Raw genomic sequence first — 18,854 nt, forward strand, 5'->3', positions numbered from 1 at the left:
ACTTCATGGTATACATAGAGCAATGGCTCATGTTGTATGGGATCGATATACACTATCTCCCTCAATATATGATCCTAACTCTCCCTCCACACACCTTTGACATTGAAAGGAACCTAGTCATGAGACAAGATCTCTAGCAACTTCATATATAGCATACATAGATTTCACCCCAAGAGCCCCTCCCCTCGAAGATGTCATACTATGGGAACCACTTTCTAAGGACCAAAACAAACGGTTTCATTGAGAGACCTAGCTGCTTAGACGTATACATGACCCATGAGATGCAAATAGCCACTTAGAGGGAAAGCCTCCCTCTGAATAGTGTAGATACCCTATAGTTCGGGCGAGGTATCCCACACTATATTCAAAAGGGAGCTTTCGCCTTGGACTAGTCGTGGAGTCCCCAGATCAAGAACACCTTGGTTGATTCCAAGTTCATATTCAAAGGCTTTGCACATCATTGCTCTGGTCAACAGGCACCGTATTGGGGTTGTGGTATTGTTGTTGTTTGGGTTTTCCTTTGGGAGCATCAAGCACCTTGTAGCACTAAGATACCAATCCATACACTATCCATACATTATCTCATCAAGGATGTATGATACTATACCCACTGATCCCACTAATCCCGACTAGATAAGAGTTAGATACGATTGTCCACATGGTTGTATCCTTAACACAATGTAGCCCTCGTCTAATCACATAGCTAGCCATTTAATGCTCCTTCAATCCACTCCTTTTGTCCCTTCAACAACATTATTTGTACATCACGTTGGACTAAATATCACATTTTACACTTGGAATGGTATATTTCGATCTCTCTCACACACACACACACTCTCTCTCTCTCTCTCTCTCTCTCTCTCTCTCTCTCTCTCTCTCACATCAGGTTTAAGAGTAGTTTTATCATGGTTGAAACAATCCCAAGTTGCCTTAAAGGCATGATCCAAGTTTAAAGCCTTGGTGGATTCAACTTGAAAATATTGGAAACTCTTACACAACATTCTACAGAGTATGGAAATGATCACTATGGTGGAGGCAAGTCCCTAAAAGAGGAAACACTAGCTTGCAAAGCATAAGAAAAATGTGTAATGCAAACTTACATTTGAGACTTTAATCAACTGCTTCCTGATGCATATGCATTCATCTCCAAACTTGGCAGATTTTCAAAATTTTGTACCACAAGTAGAACATATTACTGTTCAAACTCAGTGGATTTTCAAAATTTTTATACTGCAAATATAATGTATTCTTACACTTGATGCTTGATTGACTATATAGCAAAGACCTCCAACCATTTAGATCCCACAGCTTTTTGTGAACTTCTAGACCTGCTACTGTGACTTATGCCAGCATGTTGACCTCTATACTGCCTTAAAAGCACTTCTCATTATGCAATGCTTATCATGCTAATCACCACCAACTTCCTGGGATGGCCGCTTAGGTTTATGCTTTGTCTTTCTTTCCCTCTTTTTGGTCCTGCAGTACATGATCAAAATTACACTGTATGTGGATGTACCATTATTCAGCTTCGTACGGTCTGAAGATTATTTTTTCCCAGAGAATACTTTGAAGATATTTACTGGTTGGCAAATATGATAAAACTCAATATATCAGAAACACTTACTCATCCTGAAGGTGTGGATTTCGGCAATATTTCAATTTTCGATCAATATGTTTCACATCAGCCTCATTAAAGGGTCTTTGCTGCTTCACCTGGCAAATGGGTAGTCGGCAATATTAGCTTACCCAGGTCAGACAATCAAGTCACCAGAAATCCAATGAACCAAGTCTGGTATCAAACCAATCTGCCAGTTCTACCATCTTATTGATTGTGTTGATGCAGTTGAGCAACTCAGCAAGTGCATTCTTCTTCCGCTGTCGGTCCGCAATTCTTTGCAAATATCTGCTACACTGTTACCCTAAATCAGTTCACCATACACCTGACAGACACTCTCACAACATTTCACTTTGATAGTTAAAAGGAGCTAATTCCTATCTATAAGAATACTATTTAAAGTAAATTGTACCGATCAAAATCTATGCTTTTGTAATCTTCACTTGCAGATTGCAGAGCAGCGATCGCCAACTGTGAAGAAAAAAGGTTGCAGTTGTGACATATTTTATGGAAATCATACAGAACTGTATCTTTCTACTAGATGCTTTAATTTGCTTTGAACATTTGACAGAGTAACAACGCATTCTTTAAGTATGGTGGGTGAGACAAAGCAGTCACACTGTTGCTGAAGGAAGTAACTCTGACAACATGTATAGCGCATCAATTGAGGAGACATAATCTATGGTAATATGGAACATCAACTTGAAGCCAGGCAAACAGAGGTAGTAAGTTATAATGCAGATTTGTAAGTCAAAACACAAAAAAGGTAATCAATGCAGGTTCTATGTCATCGACTTGGTAAATTTCTGATGAAAACTACCATGCCCCCTAAATAAGAATAAAAGGTTTCATAGTGTGCTGCAATTGAATTTGCAATCACCCTTCTGTCTGGACAGCTACGCATCAATTGAGGAGACGTAAGCTATGGTAATATGGAACATCAACTTGAAGCCAGGCAAACAGAGGTAGTAAGTTACAATGCAGATTTGTAAGCCAAAACACAAAAAAGGTAATCAATGCACGTTCTATGTCATCAACATAGTAAATTTCTGAGGAAAACTACCATCCCCCCTAGATTAGAATAAAAGATCTCATAGTATCCTGCAATTGAATTTGCAATCACCCTTGTGTCTGGACAGCTGCGCAGATAACAAGAGTGGCACCTGTAACAACACAAACGACATAGTCTGGACTGCTGCTGGATCTCTGCACACAGAAGGACAGGGTAGGATGTCTCCTGTTTACTGCTAGACCAGGAAATGGGAGCCGTGCCCAAGGTAAAGAGGTAGCCGCCATGGGAACGCCACGTGTCAAGATCTCCTGCCCAATCAAAATCAGTGTACCCTGCAAACATAAACCAAAACCATTTGTCAGGCCATAAGAATAAGCACTCCGTAAATAACGCAACACACGAAGACACGCAATCCAATGTAACATTCTAGGTGCTGTGAAATACTGACCGAGTATGTACTGAGTAAGCTAAATTTAGCCTAGTATGAATCAACCAAGGAAGCTTCCCAACAACAAACCGATAGGTGTGTGCATCGAAGGGCTGACCTAGGGTACCCTTCAATAAGTGGACAGTAGGATCAAGAGGCGTGGCCACTATCCATGTTTGATCCATAGTGTACTGTTCCACAAGCTCAAGTGCGTACTTCTGCTGTGACACAAAAATACAGCCCCCAGATCGAACTACCTCCATCCCCAAGAATTAAGACAACAAACCAAGGTCTATCATCTCAAAGGTAGCACTAAGCTTTGCCTTAATTTCTGCAATGGCAGCAAAATCTGAGCTGGTGATGAGTAAGTCATCAACGTACAACAGGATATAGCTCACCCCCTCTGCAGTAGATCGAACATATAAGTTCGGGTCATAAGGGGTACAATGGTATTTGTGAGTCTGTAATAACTCATCCATCCTATGGAACCAAGACCGTGGCGCTTGCTTCAACCCATAAAGAGCTTTCTGCGAGTGGAATACCCTATTCCGCGGGTTTCCAAAAGGAAAACCCGATGGCTGCTCCACATAGACTTCTCCTTGAGATAACCATTCAAGAAGGCACTCTTGACATCCATCTCATGTATCGGCTAACCGTGGTGAGCGGCTAGTGCGAGAAGCAACCGAAAAGATGTCAACCTTATAGTATGAGCAAAGGTCTCTTCATAATCAATGCCATGCTTCTATCGAAGCCCTTGCACTTCAAGGCGAGCCTTGTACTTGTCTAAAGTCCCATTAACTTTTAGCTTGGTCCTAAAAATCCACTTTGTCCCGAACCAATGTCCAAGTCTCATTTCGGTCAATACTCTCTAGCTCCTTCTCCATGGCCACTCGCCATTGAGGGTGCTGAAGAGTCTCCTACCGACTCAGAATGTGCTATGTAATCCACTGTAAAAAGCGATGCAAATGATGATTGAGGAGCAATCATGCCTGAGGAGCAAGCCACGCAGATCTTCTAGGTCCCTCTGGAGTGGAATCCGGTGGTAAGATTCCCGAATCCTGCATCGTCACAAGGATGTGAAAATTTTATGCTTTGCTTATGTTTAATTGACATTTGATTAAAGGATTAATCAATGTGCACCTAAACGATGCACATGTGTTGCACATGTGAGCTGCAAGCTACTTTTTCATAGTTGAAGGCCAAAGGACCCTGTGAAAAAGATGGATGCCAAAGGCAAAAGTTGTAACAAGTTACATTGTTAGATTCTAGGTGAATTTTGGTGTCAATTTGCCCCTACGACCATTAATTGGCCATTAAGTGTCAGTGGTGACACCAAGGACTAGGCATTAATTAATGGATTAATGCTTGTCCAAGGGTCAATTAATGCATGGGACTACTTTTGGTTACAAATGGCCCAGCCAATTATTTTTTGGATGGGCAAGGTCAATTTTCTGGGCATGGATTAAGGGCTGAATTAATTTTCAGAATTAATTAATTCTGAAAATTAATTAAATGGCTCGAAATTGCTGAAAATGGATTAAGAAAGCTGCCACTTGGCAAAACTTCCCATACAAGTGGAGGAAAGGCTAAATAGGGCTGAAGGGAGAGGGAAATCTCGTTTTTTCATTTTGGAGCTGTTGGGAAGAGGTATTGGATTGTTCCTGCCAGCTTTTGGGGCCATTTCCCAGCCATTGGAGATCATTTTGGTGATGGAGATTGCATATTCTTGACCTTGGGAAGCTGGCAATTGCTATTGATGCACTTTCTCCTGAAGATCACAGTCTCTGATGCTCCTATTGTTGTTGGTGCATCCGTTTGGGATTGGTACAGCAGGGCAGTAGCTGATTTTGATCAGTTCTTCACGACAAATCTCAGAATTTTCTCTCTCTACAGCATTCTCTCATCTCCTTCAGCCTATGCTCAGCCATTCTTAGCAATTCTTAGCCATTCGGAGGAGATCTCAGCCATTTTTGGTGGGCTGATATGTAATTTCTGCAGTAAACCCTAATTTACAGCAGAAATTAGGATTTAGCAACCACCTTGGGATCCGTGCCAAAGATTGAAGGCTCAAGGGACTGAAATCAGCAGCTGATAATTGAAGATTATCAAGGGATTTTAGGAGCTAGCCCATCCCGAATTGATTTGGGGTAGCATTTGGCCAACCAAGGGTCAAATTGGAGAAGAAGTCCTATGTGAATGAAGGGGCAAATGACCCAAAAGGCTTGATGGTCATTTATGACAGCAAGAGCAATTGGTTAGCAGGAGGAGATTGAAGAATCTCAAGTTGGACTCCTTCCAACTGAATGAAAGCTAAAGAAATACTGCAAGGGGCGCCAATTTTGGGGCCAACAGGGAGTCTATTGTCCAAGAATGTTATGGTAAAGTGTGTATTTTACTTTATGTGCATTTATTGCTGTAATTAAGTCTTAAATTAGGTTATCACCACCCATTTCAAGAAGAAAGGTTGGTTTCACGTATGGTCTACTAGTACCAACGAGATAACGGGTCTCACAGAGGGGGTCTAGCAGCTGAAGAATCTGCAGGAACATCAGGAGCGGGAAGTAGACCAAGCTTGGCAGCAGGCACAATCTTTGATGATGTGAAAGAAGGAATCGGATCAAAATCCGGTACAAAGGACTACATGGTATCCCTCTCGCAAAAAACGACGTCCCTCCAAACGATCACCTTATTTGTTCGAGGATCGAACAAACGATAGGCTTTCGCTTCAAAGGAATATCCGACAAAAATAAGAAGATCATCTCGGGGAGTGAGCTTTTCTATATTATCATTAGGCGCGTGCACAAGTGTATAGGCACGCCACGCGATGACTCTAAAGTGGGAAATAACATGCCGCAAGCCAAAGAATGCCTCATAGGGGATTTCTGAGAAAGAGCCGCAGTCGTGCACCAATTGAGGATATACACCGCAGTGTTAACAGCCTCAACCCGAAAGCGCTCAAGGAGCTTTGCTGCAAATAGCATAGAGCATGCCATTTCCATGACTATCCGGTTCCTACGCTCTACAACTCCATTTTTGTAAAAATGTCGGATCTAGAGCATGGCTATGGAGGATGAAAGAGGAAGAGTAAATTCATGAGATAACAGACATCAAGACCAAATGTCACACAAGTGAATTAGGTTCCAAGATAGAAGCTTGGACTCATAAACACAGTCTTGTGTGTTGACAATGGCATAGACACTTTGCTGGAAGTACAAAAGTACCATGACATTGCATTCAAAATGAGAACAAGTACAATGCTTTACAGGAATAGACTAGGCTGCACTTTCCACCATTGTGCATATGGGATTGTGCATCTTGAGCCCAGACTGCTCCATACAAAAAGGCTAAGCCATGTGCGATTGCCAATATCTCAACAATTTTGAGAGGGGGAGTTGGTAGAGGTGAGCTGGCAAGAGATGCCATGCTACTGTAGAAACTCGGAAAACTCATGGGAGATAAACTGACCACCGCTATCACTCCTCATGCAACCAACATGACATCCAGCCTCGTTATGAACCTGCAGCACCCAAGCAAAAAAATATGTGAAAGCATCTAACTTATGCTTGAGGAAGTACACCCACATGTATCTAGAATGATCATCCACTATTAAAAAGAAGTATAGCACATCGTTCAAGGCGGCAATGGATGTCGGTCCACAAAGATAAACATGAATCAATCTAAGAGGCGCCTCAGCACAATGTGTGGATTGTTGAGGAAAAGAGATACGCTGCTACTTCCCGAGCTAACAGGCTTTACAAACATCACAAGCTAGCTTCACGCGGAGAAGGCCCTCAACTAATTCGCGACGTGACAACTCATAAAGAGAGTCATAACCAAGATGCCCTAAGTGAAAATGCCAAAGACGCTCATTGTTCGTAGGTTCCCAAGATGTGGCAAATGCCCGGAACCTATGAAACAAGGAGCCCTCGACTGTCGGCTCGATCAGAAAGCGTGTCATGTGGTATAGGCCATTAGCATGTGACTCATCATGAGTAATCACTAAACCAGTCTGAGAGTCAAGGACCACCTCGACTGTGATCGCTACTATAAAGAAAACTGCGCCCCCATTGACAAAGCTGCTGAACAAATAACAAGTTCACCCCAAGCTGAGAAACATGATATATATTGTCCAGCGAAGCTAGATCCGGACCCTTGTCAATGGCAAAATTGATGCGACCTTAAGCTTGAATCTTGACTGAGGAGTTGTGTCATATGTGGACCCGCCCGACTGCAGGAGCTCAAGTACGTAAGATGTCCTCTATAAGAGTCATGTGATGTTTAGCTCCACTATCCACAATCCAAACAAGAGCTGAAGTGCTCGGCTGTGATGAGCGGGCCTCTGCAGAAACCTTATTAAGAAGCAACTCACAAATATGGACAAGACTTGAATCTAAAATCTCTACGAAGACAATGTGGGCCACTGCAAACCAATCAGACAAGCCCTCTGGAGTTGAGAACGTTGTCGACTGAGATGGCTAACCGATGGCAATGTGAGACTGAGCTTTAAACTATCCCTTGCCATCATGCCGCCTCCCCTGCTGAGGGTTGCTCGATTGAGGGGCTGGGGTCTGAGACTTAGGTTTTGGTGCTGTGTCTCTTGCCTTTAATCGACACTCGTCGTCAAAATGGCCAGCCTTTTGACAATGTTGACAATACCTATTCTTTTTAGGTACATTCTGTCACCTTGGTTTAAGTTGTGACTAGGAGTTTCCTTGTGATTCCCCGCATTGATTTTGTTTCCTCTTCCCTTGCTGCCCCTTCTGAAAATGAGCAACAAGAGTCCCCTTTGAAGGATTATTGATATGATCGAACAATCATGCATAACGCAACAGCTGGCACTCAAATTCATAGAAAGTAGGCATGGTAGGCTTTGAAACTATACCTTCCACAAAATTGAAGTATTTCCTAGGGAGTTTATTTAGAAACAATATGACTTGATCGTCAGAGGACTTGGGAGTCTCCGTAGTGGAGAATTCCGCAAGAAGACACTGATACTCAGTCAACTTGACTTTCAAGTCATCCCAGCCAGAGATTTTGAAAAGCTCATGGTCAACACCAACAAACACAACCAAGGAAGGCTGGATCTAATGCAGATGACAGTGCAGGAGAGAGAAAGACTAAAAACACAAGTGAGGAGAGAGAAAGACTAAAAACACAAGCTGCAAGAGAAAACAGCAAACACAGGCAATGGAGAGAGAAAATCTGCTGCGATAGACTGAGGAGAGAAAATCTGCTATGACAGGCCAAGGAGAGAGAAAAACAGGAGCGACGACAACAAGAAGAGAGAAAATTGAGCAGACGGCAGCTAGAGAGTGATCAACAACAACAGTCACTCTGTTGTAAACAGCTACAAACTGCGGGTGGAAGGCTGGAAACAGGCACGAGACTGTAGATGACAGCAAGGGACAGGTGAGACTATGATGTCCTCCACAAAAGGGGTGTGGGCAGCAAGCTAAAAACACCTAAACCTACAAAAATGAGATCTATTGACTGAATGGAGGGCAGCATACCTATTTATAGAAAGTTTGGGCCCTCCCAAGTGGATTTGTCCTTAGGGGACATAGACACTCTCTAGGAACACATTTCTGTTACTTCATTAATTAAGCATGTTTTGGAGCTGTTTAAGTGAGGCTAATACATTTTTAGCTCAATATGATGGGCTCACAAAATTTGAGCATATTGCCCCCTTAGGAACACTCACCGCCCAGCTCACCTCCATGCTCCACTTGGCTGCTCTCCAAACCTTCCCACACTCCACACACACTAGCAGAACCACCCAACCTAGAACCATGCCTCAAAAAATAGGTGGTATGATGATGAGTGCATAAAACTAATAAGACACCTCTGGATCCAGACACGGCTAGGTTCTATCACACAGAGAGAGGCTTGCAAGCAGATGCGGATCTTGACTCATCATAAATGACAGGCATATGAGGAGGCACAGTATTGGGATCTATACCATTTATTCATGAGCAAAGATGTAACCATAGTATGGTGCAGATTGCAAGAGCCACACCATCCCACACCCATCAATGACCTAGAGACATGGCACTTCTATGCAGAGGAACTACGTAATGTACCACACCAACCACCAATTCCTCACCCATTGGTGCCTCGCCCCACCACATCCACCTTGTGCACACATGATATGGTGAGGAGAGTGATAGAGCACTACAACATGGACGATCGATGGATTCATTTATGCAGTTGACATTTTGGCTCCTCTCCTTGCTTTTATATTCAATAGGGCACTAGCAAAAGGCTTCCCGAATGAGTAGACCATGCATACCATTGTGCCTATCCACAAGTGTAGAGACCCCCTACATCCAAGTAACTACAAAACCATCATGGTGGACCACACATTGGCAAAGATATATGGAGCAATGATGAAGGTAGAGCTTACTGCATATGCAAAGAGAGGGAGATTCAGAGCACTAGTGCAGGCTGGCTTCAGACAAGGATTCTCTACACTTGACCACATCTTCACCTTGAGGCGCATGATAACAAAGAGACATTATTGCTACTTTGTGGATTTCTATAAAGCCTTTGATACAATCCCCTTTCAACCAGCATAAAAAAGGCACAATCCATGACAAGCCAAAACACGACCAATATCATGACTTTTGTGCTCAACAACAAACAAAGCATCCAATTCTCATGCAAAATACACCACATATAATGTTGCTTACTGTGGAAAAGAGGGGCAACCTGCCCAGAGGATCATCTATGTTTGCGGCCAATGTGAGCGTGACCTCATAGAAACACATGAGACCCACAAAAACCTCGTCAGCACGATCACTCCTAAGTTGGCAGCCAACCACTGACGAATCCAAGGGATCACTGGGATCCTGTCCGTGAAGAAGAGTATGAAACCGTTCATAAAATGTAAAGAAAGATCAAAGCACTTTTTGCATGTCAACCCATTGGAAGATTGCTATGATTGTGCTGAACATATTCTCCTAGTAAAGAGTTAGCAAACTCTAGTAGACGTTCCCAATCTAGTTTTGGGGAATCATCGGAAGCATTGGCAACCTACACATACAAACGGGGCGGGGATTCCAAAGGTGCCAAGCTGTCAAGAACCATCATTGGAGCATCCTCATCATGTTTACTTTGTTTCACTGTAGGTTGAGAATCAGAGCTTGGAGGCATTTCCTCAGCCATCTCCTCTATGCACCAGACGATCTCGATCTCACCCTCTGAATCGGGCCCCAAAGCATCAACCACCTGATCTATAAATGTTGTATTGAGCTCAGACATGCTGAGTCTTCAAGAATTCACTCATGTCAAGATTGCAACATTGCACAGCTGCCTTTGTCTCTCTCTCTCTCTCTCTCTCTCTCTCTCTCTCTCTCTCTCTCTCTCTCTCACACACACACAGATCATAAGTCTGCAGGTTACCTGGCTGCAGGTTGGCATAGAATATGCTGCAGGTCGTACCCTTCTGATCACACAGGCCTGCTGCAATTCCTGTAGCTCTCCTTCCGTATCACACACAGAAAACAGACCATTGCTGGTTGGGTACAGGACATGGAAGGCATAACACATGGCAGCCTGTGCGCTGTGCTGCAGGCCCCAAAACCAGGGCAGAGCTGCAAAACAGGTCCCAGGAACAGTGAAAGGCCAGAAGTAGCAGACGGAAGGACAGGCATGCAGTGTGACAGGCCCCCAGGGCCCAGATGGATGCAGGAAGGCTGACGTGCAGGTCCTGTCTTCTCTCCCACTGGTTGACATAGGCCCTTCCCTTGCACGATGCTGCAGCAGGGCAACAAGCAAGATTTACTGCAGGCTGGCAATGCACAGGGTTCAGTTGATGGCAGGGAAGATCAGCGCTAGGGCCAAACACACACACTCTCTCTCTCTCTTTTCATAATGGGTAATTATATTAATTGTGAAAGAAAGTGCATGATGACAAGATTATAGAGTGCAGGCCCTAGGCCATCATATGTAAACCAGATACAAACGAATTTGGTAATTAGAGAAGATGAGAGGGCAAGAGGCACCCCGAGACCGGACAAACACGAGATCAAGATTTTGACGCATGGACCTGTGCCTTTGCTACTAAAGTCTCCAGCACACTGTCTTCATCAAAGAAATCCCCCAACACCAGGGAGGGGCTGGGTCTCCAATGCTCGGCCCACTGGGATGAAGGCACATCTGCAATGTGGGAGGTGGAACTTGGGTACTAGCAATCCCATGGAGTGATGACTCTACTAGTAGCATCAAAAGCCAGCTGGGCTGGAGGGTCACAGGGAAGCTGTGCTTGTTGTTGCTCGCTAGAGGGATGTGGATCGTCTCTCTGTGGACAACGAAGGCATGGAAACAACTGGTCCAATTGCTGTTGCTGCAGTTGCTGTTTGGAGGCCGGCAGGTCTTTGACAGGAGCAGGGACTCTGGTGGTGGGTGCATCAGATGATTTATCTGAGCAATGTGATTAGGTGTGAAGGGAATCATGTGAGCAAAAGGGGTCAGTCAATGTCGTGGGCATGGAAGTATCCTCCGCTTTTCCCTTATTGCGCCGCAAGCTTCCGTCCATCCTTGGGTTTCCAGATCTATGGAAGGATCTGGTTGCTTGCCTTTGGATTGACTCACCTAAATCACCTGCTACTCTACACAAGGTGGGAGTGTGTTTCAGTCCCTATCAATGGGCTGATTTGCAAAGCTAGTCTTTCTATCTGGGCATTCGGCCATGGAGTCACCCAGTTGGCCACACTGGAGAAGCAATGACTGGCAAACGTATCCCACATGAGCTGAAACCAAAGAGGTCACATACCGGGGCAATGTAAGCATAACCAATTGGGTCTCTTTCTGCCGGTGTTCCATGGCATACACACTCTATTCTGCTTTGCTGCCTTCAAACTTGGGGGCACCAACACGTGGCCCACTGCAGCCATTGCATCCTTAAGAAGGGCCCAATAAACAAGCGCACAACTCTCCACTTCCACCCATACTAGACAGACATGCTTAAGCAGATATTGGAAGTTTGCCATTGGATGCCATGAAATAACATGTACCAGCTGGTTATCAAAGAAATGAGGTTGCTAATAGAGAAGAAAATCCCGTGCAGCAGTAGAAAGGAGCACAATCTCATAGAAACCACATGGGGCAGCAAATATCTCCTTGACACAATCAGCCTCAAGAAGAGATGTCGACCACTAACGGATGCGAGTGAGTACTGGAATCCGGCTAGTGAAGAAGAGAATGACGTCTCACTCGTGAAAAGCAGAAAAAGAGCGAAGAACCTTCTGAGTACCAACATGTGTATCCAAGATCTCTTCCTCTACACAAGTCGGAATCGCTTGATGATTGTGCTCAACATACTCCTCTAAGAGTGAATTTGCAAACTCAAGTAGCTACTCCCAATTTGGTCCATGCGAATCCTATGAATTGAAAGTCACATGAGCATACAAGCGAGGTGGAGAATCACCCAATGGCTAAGTCTTCGGGGCAACAACGGACTCGTCATGAAGATGCTTGCGGCATTTGACAAATAGCTAAGCGTCTAATGAGAGCCAAACCATCTTATCAATGCATGGTACCATATCTTCTTCCACCACATCGTCTTCCACGTCCTTGTCACAAGCCACGGCTACATTAGCCTAATCCATATCTTCTGAATTACGCTCCACCATCAAAGCACAGAAGCAATCATCTGCTGTGCAGATCCTCACTTGATGCAAGCAGTGCAGTTCAGTGAGACAAACGGTCACTGCAGCAACGCGAAATAGGGGGCAGGTCGTAGCTATTGAGGAGCCATCTCTAGGGCAAACTAGCGTCGCCAACCACAAGCGGACTGCTAGCATACTGGGTCACGCTAGCCCACTATCTCTCTCTGCACCTTATCGCAAAACAGTAGTAATAGGACAGGCGAAACCTGGTCTTCTACAGCTACAAGCAAGGCCACGGGCTACCACACAAGTGCCAGCAAGCAAGGCAAGTAGCGACAGACGGCAAGGCAAACGGGATACCTAAGGTATGGCACTACAATGCACCATCCTCTCTCTCTCTCTCTCTCTCTAGGTACCCCTTGCTATTTGGAGGAGACACCTCCCTCACACTAGTCATGGAATCCCCACACCAACACCACCTAGGCCAATTCCTAGTCAAGATTTAGAGGCTCCACACATCACTACTACAAGCTAGTACTACACAAAAAAAGGAGCGTTAGTCACAACTAACCGATTTCTTCTAGATAGTGACCACACACATAGTATCCACTCAAAGAAGGGTGATAATCCAAGGAGCCGAGAAGATCAAAGTAGCACCCCAACCTTCGAGAGACATAGCTTCAGCCGATCTCTTGGTGGGAGAAATATGTCAATCATAATCCTACTTTGGTATGTGACTGGTCACTTTTATATTTTGAATCTTGCTAATCTAATGCATTATCCAACCTAGGTGACAAGTTCTATAACTTATTGCCCACTTAAATGTTGATTTTGTGTCTTGCCTATTAGCAATTGCTAATTACCTAACCTAAATCTCTTAAATTTGAATAAAAAAGCATTGACATTCGTGTCCTCTCGCAAGATTGTAGTTCAGGGCCTGTTGAGAGAAACTAGAGTATATGGGTCCTCTTCCATACCAAAAAAATGAACAAGCTGAGAAGTGCCCAAACTGGAGTGTTTAGTGTTTTGCCATTACAATCTCCAGCTTCTTCAAAGGACCACTTTGTTCCCTAAACCTTCACAAGTAAATTGGTAATGATTAGTATTATGTATAATTAACTTTTTAACCTTGACACTTGATACTGCTTGGAAGTTGGATTGTAAATTGTGATATGTATAAACATTGAACATGTTGAATATTTTCTCATGTCTTTGTCTTGTTCAGCTTTACAAGTGAATGTTGACAAGATTGATATAGAGAAGGCGCGTGGCATCCCAAAGATACCATAGGAGCAGGATATCTACTACACGCTCTATGAGGAGCTATTGGCGCCAGTACATGAGACTCGTGCATAGACGAGGCCTAGAGCTACTAGAGCGAGAGCCACACGTGGTCATATACAAATCCTCGGATGAATCATGATTCATGATACACATGAGTCAATTTAGCATTGCAGATTGTAGTTGCCAGTTGTTCATTGATATTGATACTTATTACTCAGTAGTTACTAGAGTCTAGAGACTAGTACCCAATACTTTACATACCCACATAATACTGTATTTATTTTAGTGTACAATCTGAAATGCCATTTTTCCGTTTCCAAAATTTAGCCAAAACTCCGATTTTTCCCCTTTCTATTTTTCCCATTTCCGAAACTCCCCGTACTATGACGCTGTCCGCGGATACAAAGGTACCAAACACAAATACTATACTAGAGAGAGATGAGGGAGATCTGCCAGTGATATGAGCAGTAGTTGACAAAGTTGAGGGCCCAATCCAAATGTTACCCTCGTACTATTTCATCCGAGATGTACAACATACTCTATCCATCAATCCTAACTAGGTGGAACTAGATATAAGGATATCATTCAGCCGCACAACTAGACATGTACTACCTCATTCTCCCATTGTATCTCTATACAAACACTATCTTGTCTTGTACATCACTTTATCTTGCCTCATAGGCTGGTTTTGGCCACAGGCAGCAGATATTAATCTTTCTTTCTTTCTTTCTTTCTCTCTCCCAGCATTCCATTTTCTGATCAGTCCATGCATCCACTTTTGCATCACAGCACTCTCACAGACACTTCAAACACTTGAAGGTACAACATACTTTGTGTGGGGCAATGATGCAAGTCATTCACATGTAGTTCATGTGGTTATCAAATACAAAAGAAAGCACAAATATTAAAAGAGATTAATGAAGATAATGAGGAAAGTGCTATCACCTGTCCAGGAGGAAACAGCAGAATTACATCAGTCAACATCAAACTGTCTATAACGAAAACTGCACCTTCTTTTAGTTCCTGAAATAGAAATGAATACACGCCACAGTAAAAGAATGCTTTTTTACTGTTACTGCAATTAAAAAAAATATAAACCAAACAAAGTAAGGCATACCCTTGTTATTGCATCTAAAGCTTTGTTACATATACTTCATACTTATTGAGGGCAAGCAAAGTGGCCTATTAAGATATTCTAGTTGCTATAATGTTCCACCTATCAATCAAATCATGCATCAGAAGTGTAGCTCAGGCCTTCTATAGGCATGTAAGTCTGCAATCATTGCTCGTTTGACAGGAGTAAATGGCCCTTGCATCACACCAGTCCAATATGTGGGAAATTTAATCCCAACCAATTTACATACATACGGACTAGTGAGATGGGGTTGCATTGGTGCAGGCACAGTTATGTTCAGTACTTGTTTATGTCTCAGAGCACAGTTTATGATTATTGAAATTATATATAGGTATCTATGCTAGTGTGTATGTATATCACATTAATAAACAATCATAATGTTGCTTAGCCAATAATTAATCCACAGGTATCATGCATGTCAAGAAAATACATTAAGAGGGATACAAAATTGTATTTTGCAACACAAACAGCAATTAATTCAATAATCAAAGTGTTGTAGATTATCCAGTCATTCTTAAGAACTTCCCTACATCAACTGTCGGTCAATTCAAATAAATGAGAGCAACATTCTCTAAAAGTGAATATAATACTAGAGAAGATCACTTGAAACTGGTCCACACTTGTCAAAACACTACTCATGTCAACTTCGGTGACCAGCTCAAAGAACAACCACCAGATACAATACACTTTCAAAATTTCACAAGCAGGGATGACAAAATCAGCAGCAGGAGCAGCATGGCTGCAAAACACAGCTGGTACAGGGTGTTTTGGACTCAAACAAGGCTGGAGGAGAGTGAAACAGAGCTGCTACAGTCAACCACAGCAGCAAAAGCAGCTATCTGGTGTCAAGCAAGCTGTTAACGACGGTGCCCAGCTGGGGCAATGACCTTCAGGGGCTGGCGCAGTAAGTGGTGGGCTGGAAACACAGCTGGCCATGACAGATCTCCATGTCCACCACAAGGAATGGTTCTAATACAATGTCAAAAGAACAAGCAAAGAAATCATAGGGACAAAGAGAAGCAAAGATGAGGATGATGAATAACTCAGACTAAGGATGAACAAGGTTAATTCAATGAACCAGTACACATGCTACTAAATCACATAGTGCACATGTAGCTATAGAGAAGGCATTGAAAGGAGAGAGAAAAGACCCACCATATGATGACTAGGCCAAATGTAGAAAGAGAAAAGCCCTAGAGGCTAGGATCCATACATAGAATCCCTAACGTCCAAGTTGGGTATGAAAGCTATTGAGCTAAGAAATGCATTCTATGCTGATTAGCCACTTAAACAGCCCCAAAACAAGCTTAATTTAATGAAAACCCTAAAATGGGGTGCCGTTCAAGAGAGTTTAGTGAAATCCTAATTTGGGAGGTTCCATCCTCATCTATAAATGCATTCTATGCTGATTAGCCACTTAAACAGCCCCAAAACAAGCTTAATGAAAACCCTAAAATGGGGTGCGGTTCAAGAGAGTTTAGTGAAACCCTAATTTGGGAGGTTCCATCCTCATCTATAAATAGACAAGCTGCCCCCATTCAGCCTCAATCCCTTTCTGTGAAAATTTCAGCCATTATTAGTCCACACACACATAGCTGTCCAGCCCCAGCAACTGCTGCCACACCTCTCTCCATCAGCAATGGCAAGAAGTTTCTAACCCTCCACTGCATGCATTTGGAGCTGCCACAACTTGGTGATAGCATACACTACGTGCATCAGTCCCCCTACAGTTTGCATTTGGTGTCCATCAGCATCAGGGGACAGTTCCTCCATCAAGCAACAGCATCAGGTGATAGCTGCCAGCCCTCTTCCACACCTGTCCAACTTGCGTTTGGTGCTCCGGTCCTCTTGACCCTTGCATTTGCTGCATCCTCTTCATTCTACACTAATCTTAAGGTCATAGACTTGACGTCACTCTCCGACACACTGCTCTACCCTTGGGCACACTGTACACTCTTACATTCATTTACAGCATTCATTCACTTCAGAGTTATATTTTTTCTATCCCATTTGTTTGTGTTTAAGTTTCTGTGTTTCAATTTTGAGTTTTGCACTTAGGGTTTGGGTTTTGCTTTCTGTGTCCTTGTTTGTCTCATTATGCTTCTGTCGCAGTCATACACTTTGTGTTTTCCTTAGTGCAAACCCTAGTGGTGCCTCCATAGTCTTCTTCACATGGTATCAGAGCCGGTACTTATAAAGAGTATCCTGCGGATATTATGGAGTGCTAGTCTTTGAATGAGGCACACACTATGGCTTGTAACAAAATCACAATGTCACTGACACCTTCTTCTCGTGGCCCCATGATGTCTTATCAAGCATCTCCATCATTGGAAGCCCTGAGGAGGCATTATGGACTCGGCAAGGAAGACAACACTCCATATTCACCCTCACCATCACCTTCTATGTTTACACCTATGCTAGATATTCCAAATTTCGTTAATCTCACACAGGAGGAGTTTGCAAAGTACCTACACAACAAGTATGGATCAAAAGACATCCCTTCTTCCAATTTTGCTACCCCTTTTAGACCAGTTGGTGAGGCTGGCCACCTTTCTGATCATTGAGGGAATACGACATTTGGGACGACCGGCGATCAATCTTTATCATCTTGGCCACGCCCTGTGCCAAGTTCGTACAACCCTTTTGTGTCATTTGAATGAAAACCCTCTCCTGCTTTGCCTTTTGGTGTGCAAGATCCAGATGGTCAAAATTCAAATGTATGTAAATCTTAATAGAGGGGGCTCAATAAATAGACATTCATCATGAAGTATACCTTCATCTTCTATTTCATTTAAGCAAGTCAATTACTCTTCTTCTCTTGCTCCCATCCCACCCTCTTCTCTTGAAACCATATCACACTCATTTCAAAACCTCGACTTACATTCCACATCAACCTCTACCACACTGGGAGTTGGACCTTCTGTCCCTACTCCTAGCACATTTTCATTCTCTATTCCCTATTCACACTTCCCTACCACTTCACATCATGGTGCCTCATTAGGGAGCATCCCACCTCTTAACATGGTCACCTACCCTTTCCCACAAGCCACTCCACACTATTCGTTACAGGGAATGACACCCTCTAACACAGTTCCCTCTACCTTTTCCTAAGTAGGCATCTCTTTTCCCATTGGAACAACTATGATGGGCATCCCCCTCACTTACCCCAGCCACACACAAACCATGACCTCTCAAATGCAAGGATTTCCATCCTCTGCTAATGGTGCATCATCACACTTTCCATGGGTCACTCCTACGCAAGGATTCCCATCCTCTGCTTCGCGTGTCCCTATCCCTCCACCATGGGGTCCTCATGCAGTGACACTACTCATGCCTAGTCATCCAATGCACACATTTGGATCCACCATGCACACTTCTCATATGCCTGATAGGCACTCTAGGACCCATTCCCAAGTGTACTCCTTTCCACCACACTACACAACCTATCCACCTTATCTGAGCGCTACCACTCCTGTTGCCTCGGCCAAGAATGCCTTCACAGACAAGACTCATTTCAACAAGTCAAATTTCACCACTTGGTCGAACTATAATCAACAAATGCTCGAGTCTCAGGGTCTTTGGGTCCTAATTGTTAGTCTTGAGTCTATGCCTACTAGCCCACCCTGATTACATCTATCAATGGAGAGTTGGCAATGCCACAACCAATGCGAGCTGATGTAGGATTTACTTCTTGAATTTCACTCTCAGTTACAGCACTTCCCTCTTGCATCCGAACGTTGGAGTCATCTCATCGACCGTTATGCGGCCAAAGA

General features: G+C 43.5%; 1 protein-coding gene and 1 pseudogene across 8 annotated transcripts in view; one reads left to right on the forward strand and one right to left on the reverse strand.

Moving 5' to 3' along the window:
- Positions 1-907: 907 nt before the first annotated feature.
- LOC148011260 (cyclin-H1-1-like) overlaps positions 908-18,854 on the reverse strand; it is a 97,204-nt gene continuing 79,257 nt past the window's right edge. For 2 of the 8 annotated variants that reach the window (XM_087670767.1, XM_087670768.1), the window contains 5 exons: positions 14,892-14,969; positions 2,028-2,086; positions 1,819-1,903; positions 1,625-1,713; positions 913-1,476 (listed from right to left, as the gene is read on the reverse strand). In XM_087670767.1, coding sequence (XP_087526893.1) covers positions 1,407-1,476; positions 1,625-1,713; positions 1,819-1,903; positions 2,028-2,086; positions 14,892-14,969 — 381 coding nt within the window. In that variant the 3' untranslated portion in view covers positions 913-1,406. Of the gene's footprint in view, positions 1,477-1,624; positions 1,714-1,818; positions 1,912-2,027; positions 2,087-2,778; positions 2,960-14,891; positions 14,970-18,854 lie in introns of those variants that run through there. The other 6 variants (XR_015689381.1, XR_015689379.1, XM_087670770.1 and 3 more) reach the window with 5 other exon arrangements.
- Positions 8,951-9,629, forward strand: LOC148011261 (uncharacterized; annotated as a pseudogene).

Source organism: Lygodium microphyllum, chromosome 28 (assembly GCF_053477565.2).
Source record: "Lygodium microphyllum isolate KBCC chromosome 28, Lygodium_microphyllum_v1.1.10, whole genome shotgun sequence".
Lineage (NCBI taxonomy): Eukaryota > Viridiplantae > Streptophyta > Polypodiopsida > Schizaeales > Lygodiaceae > Lygodium > Lygodium microphyllum.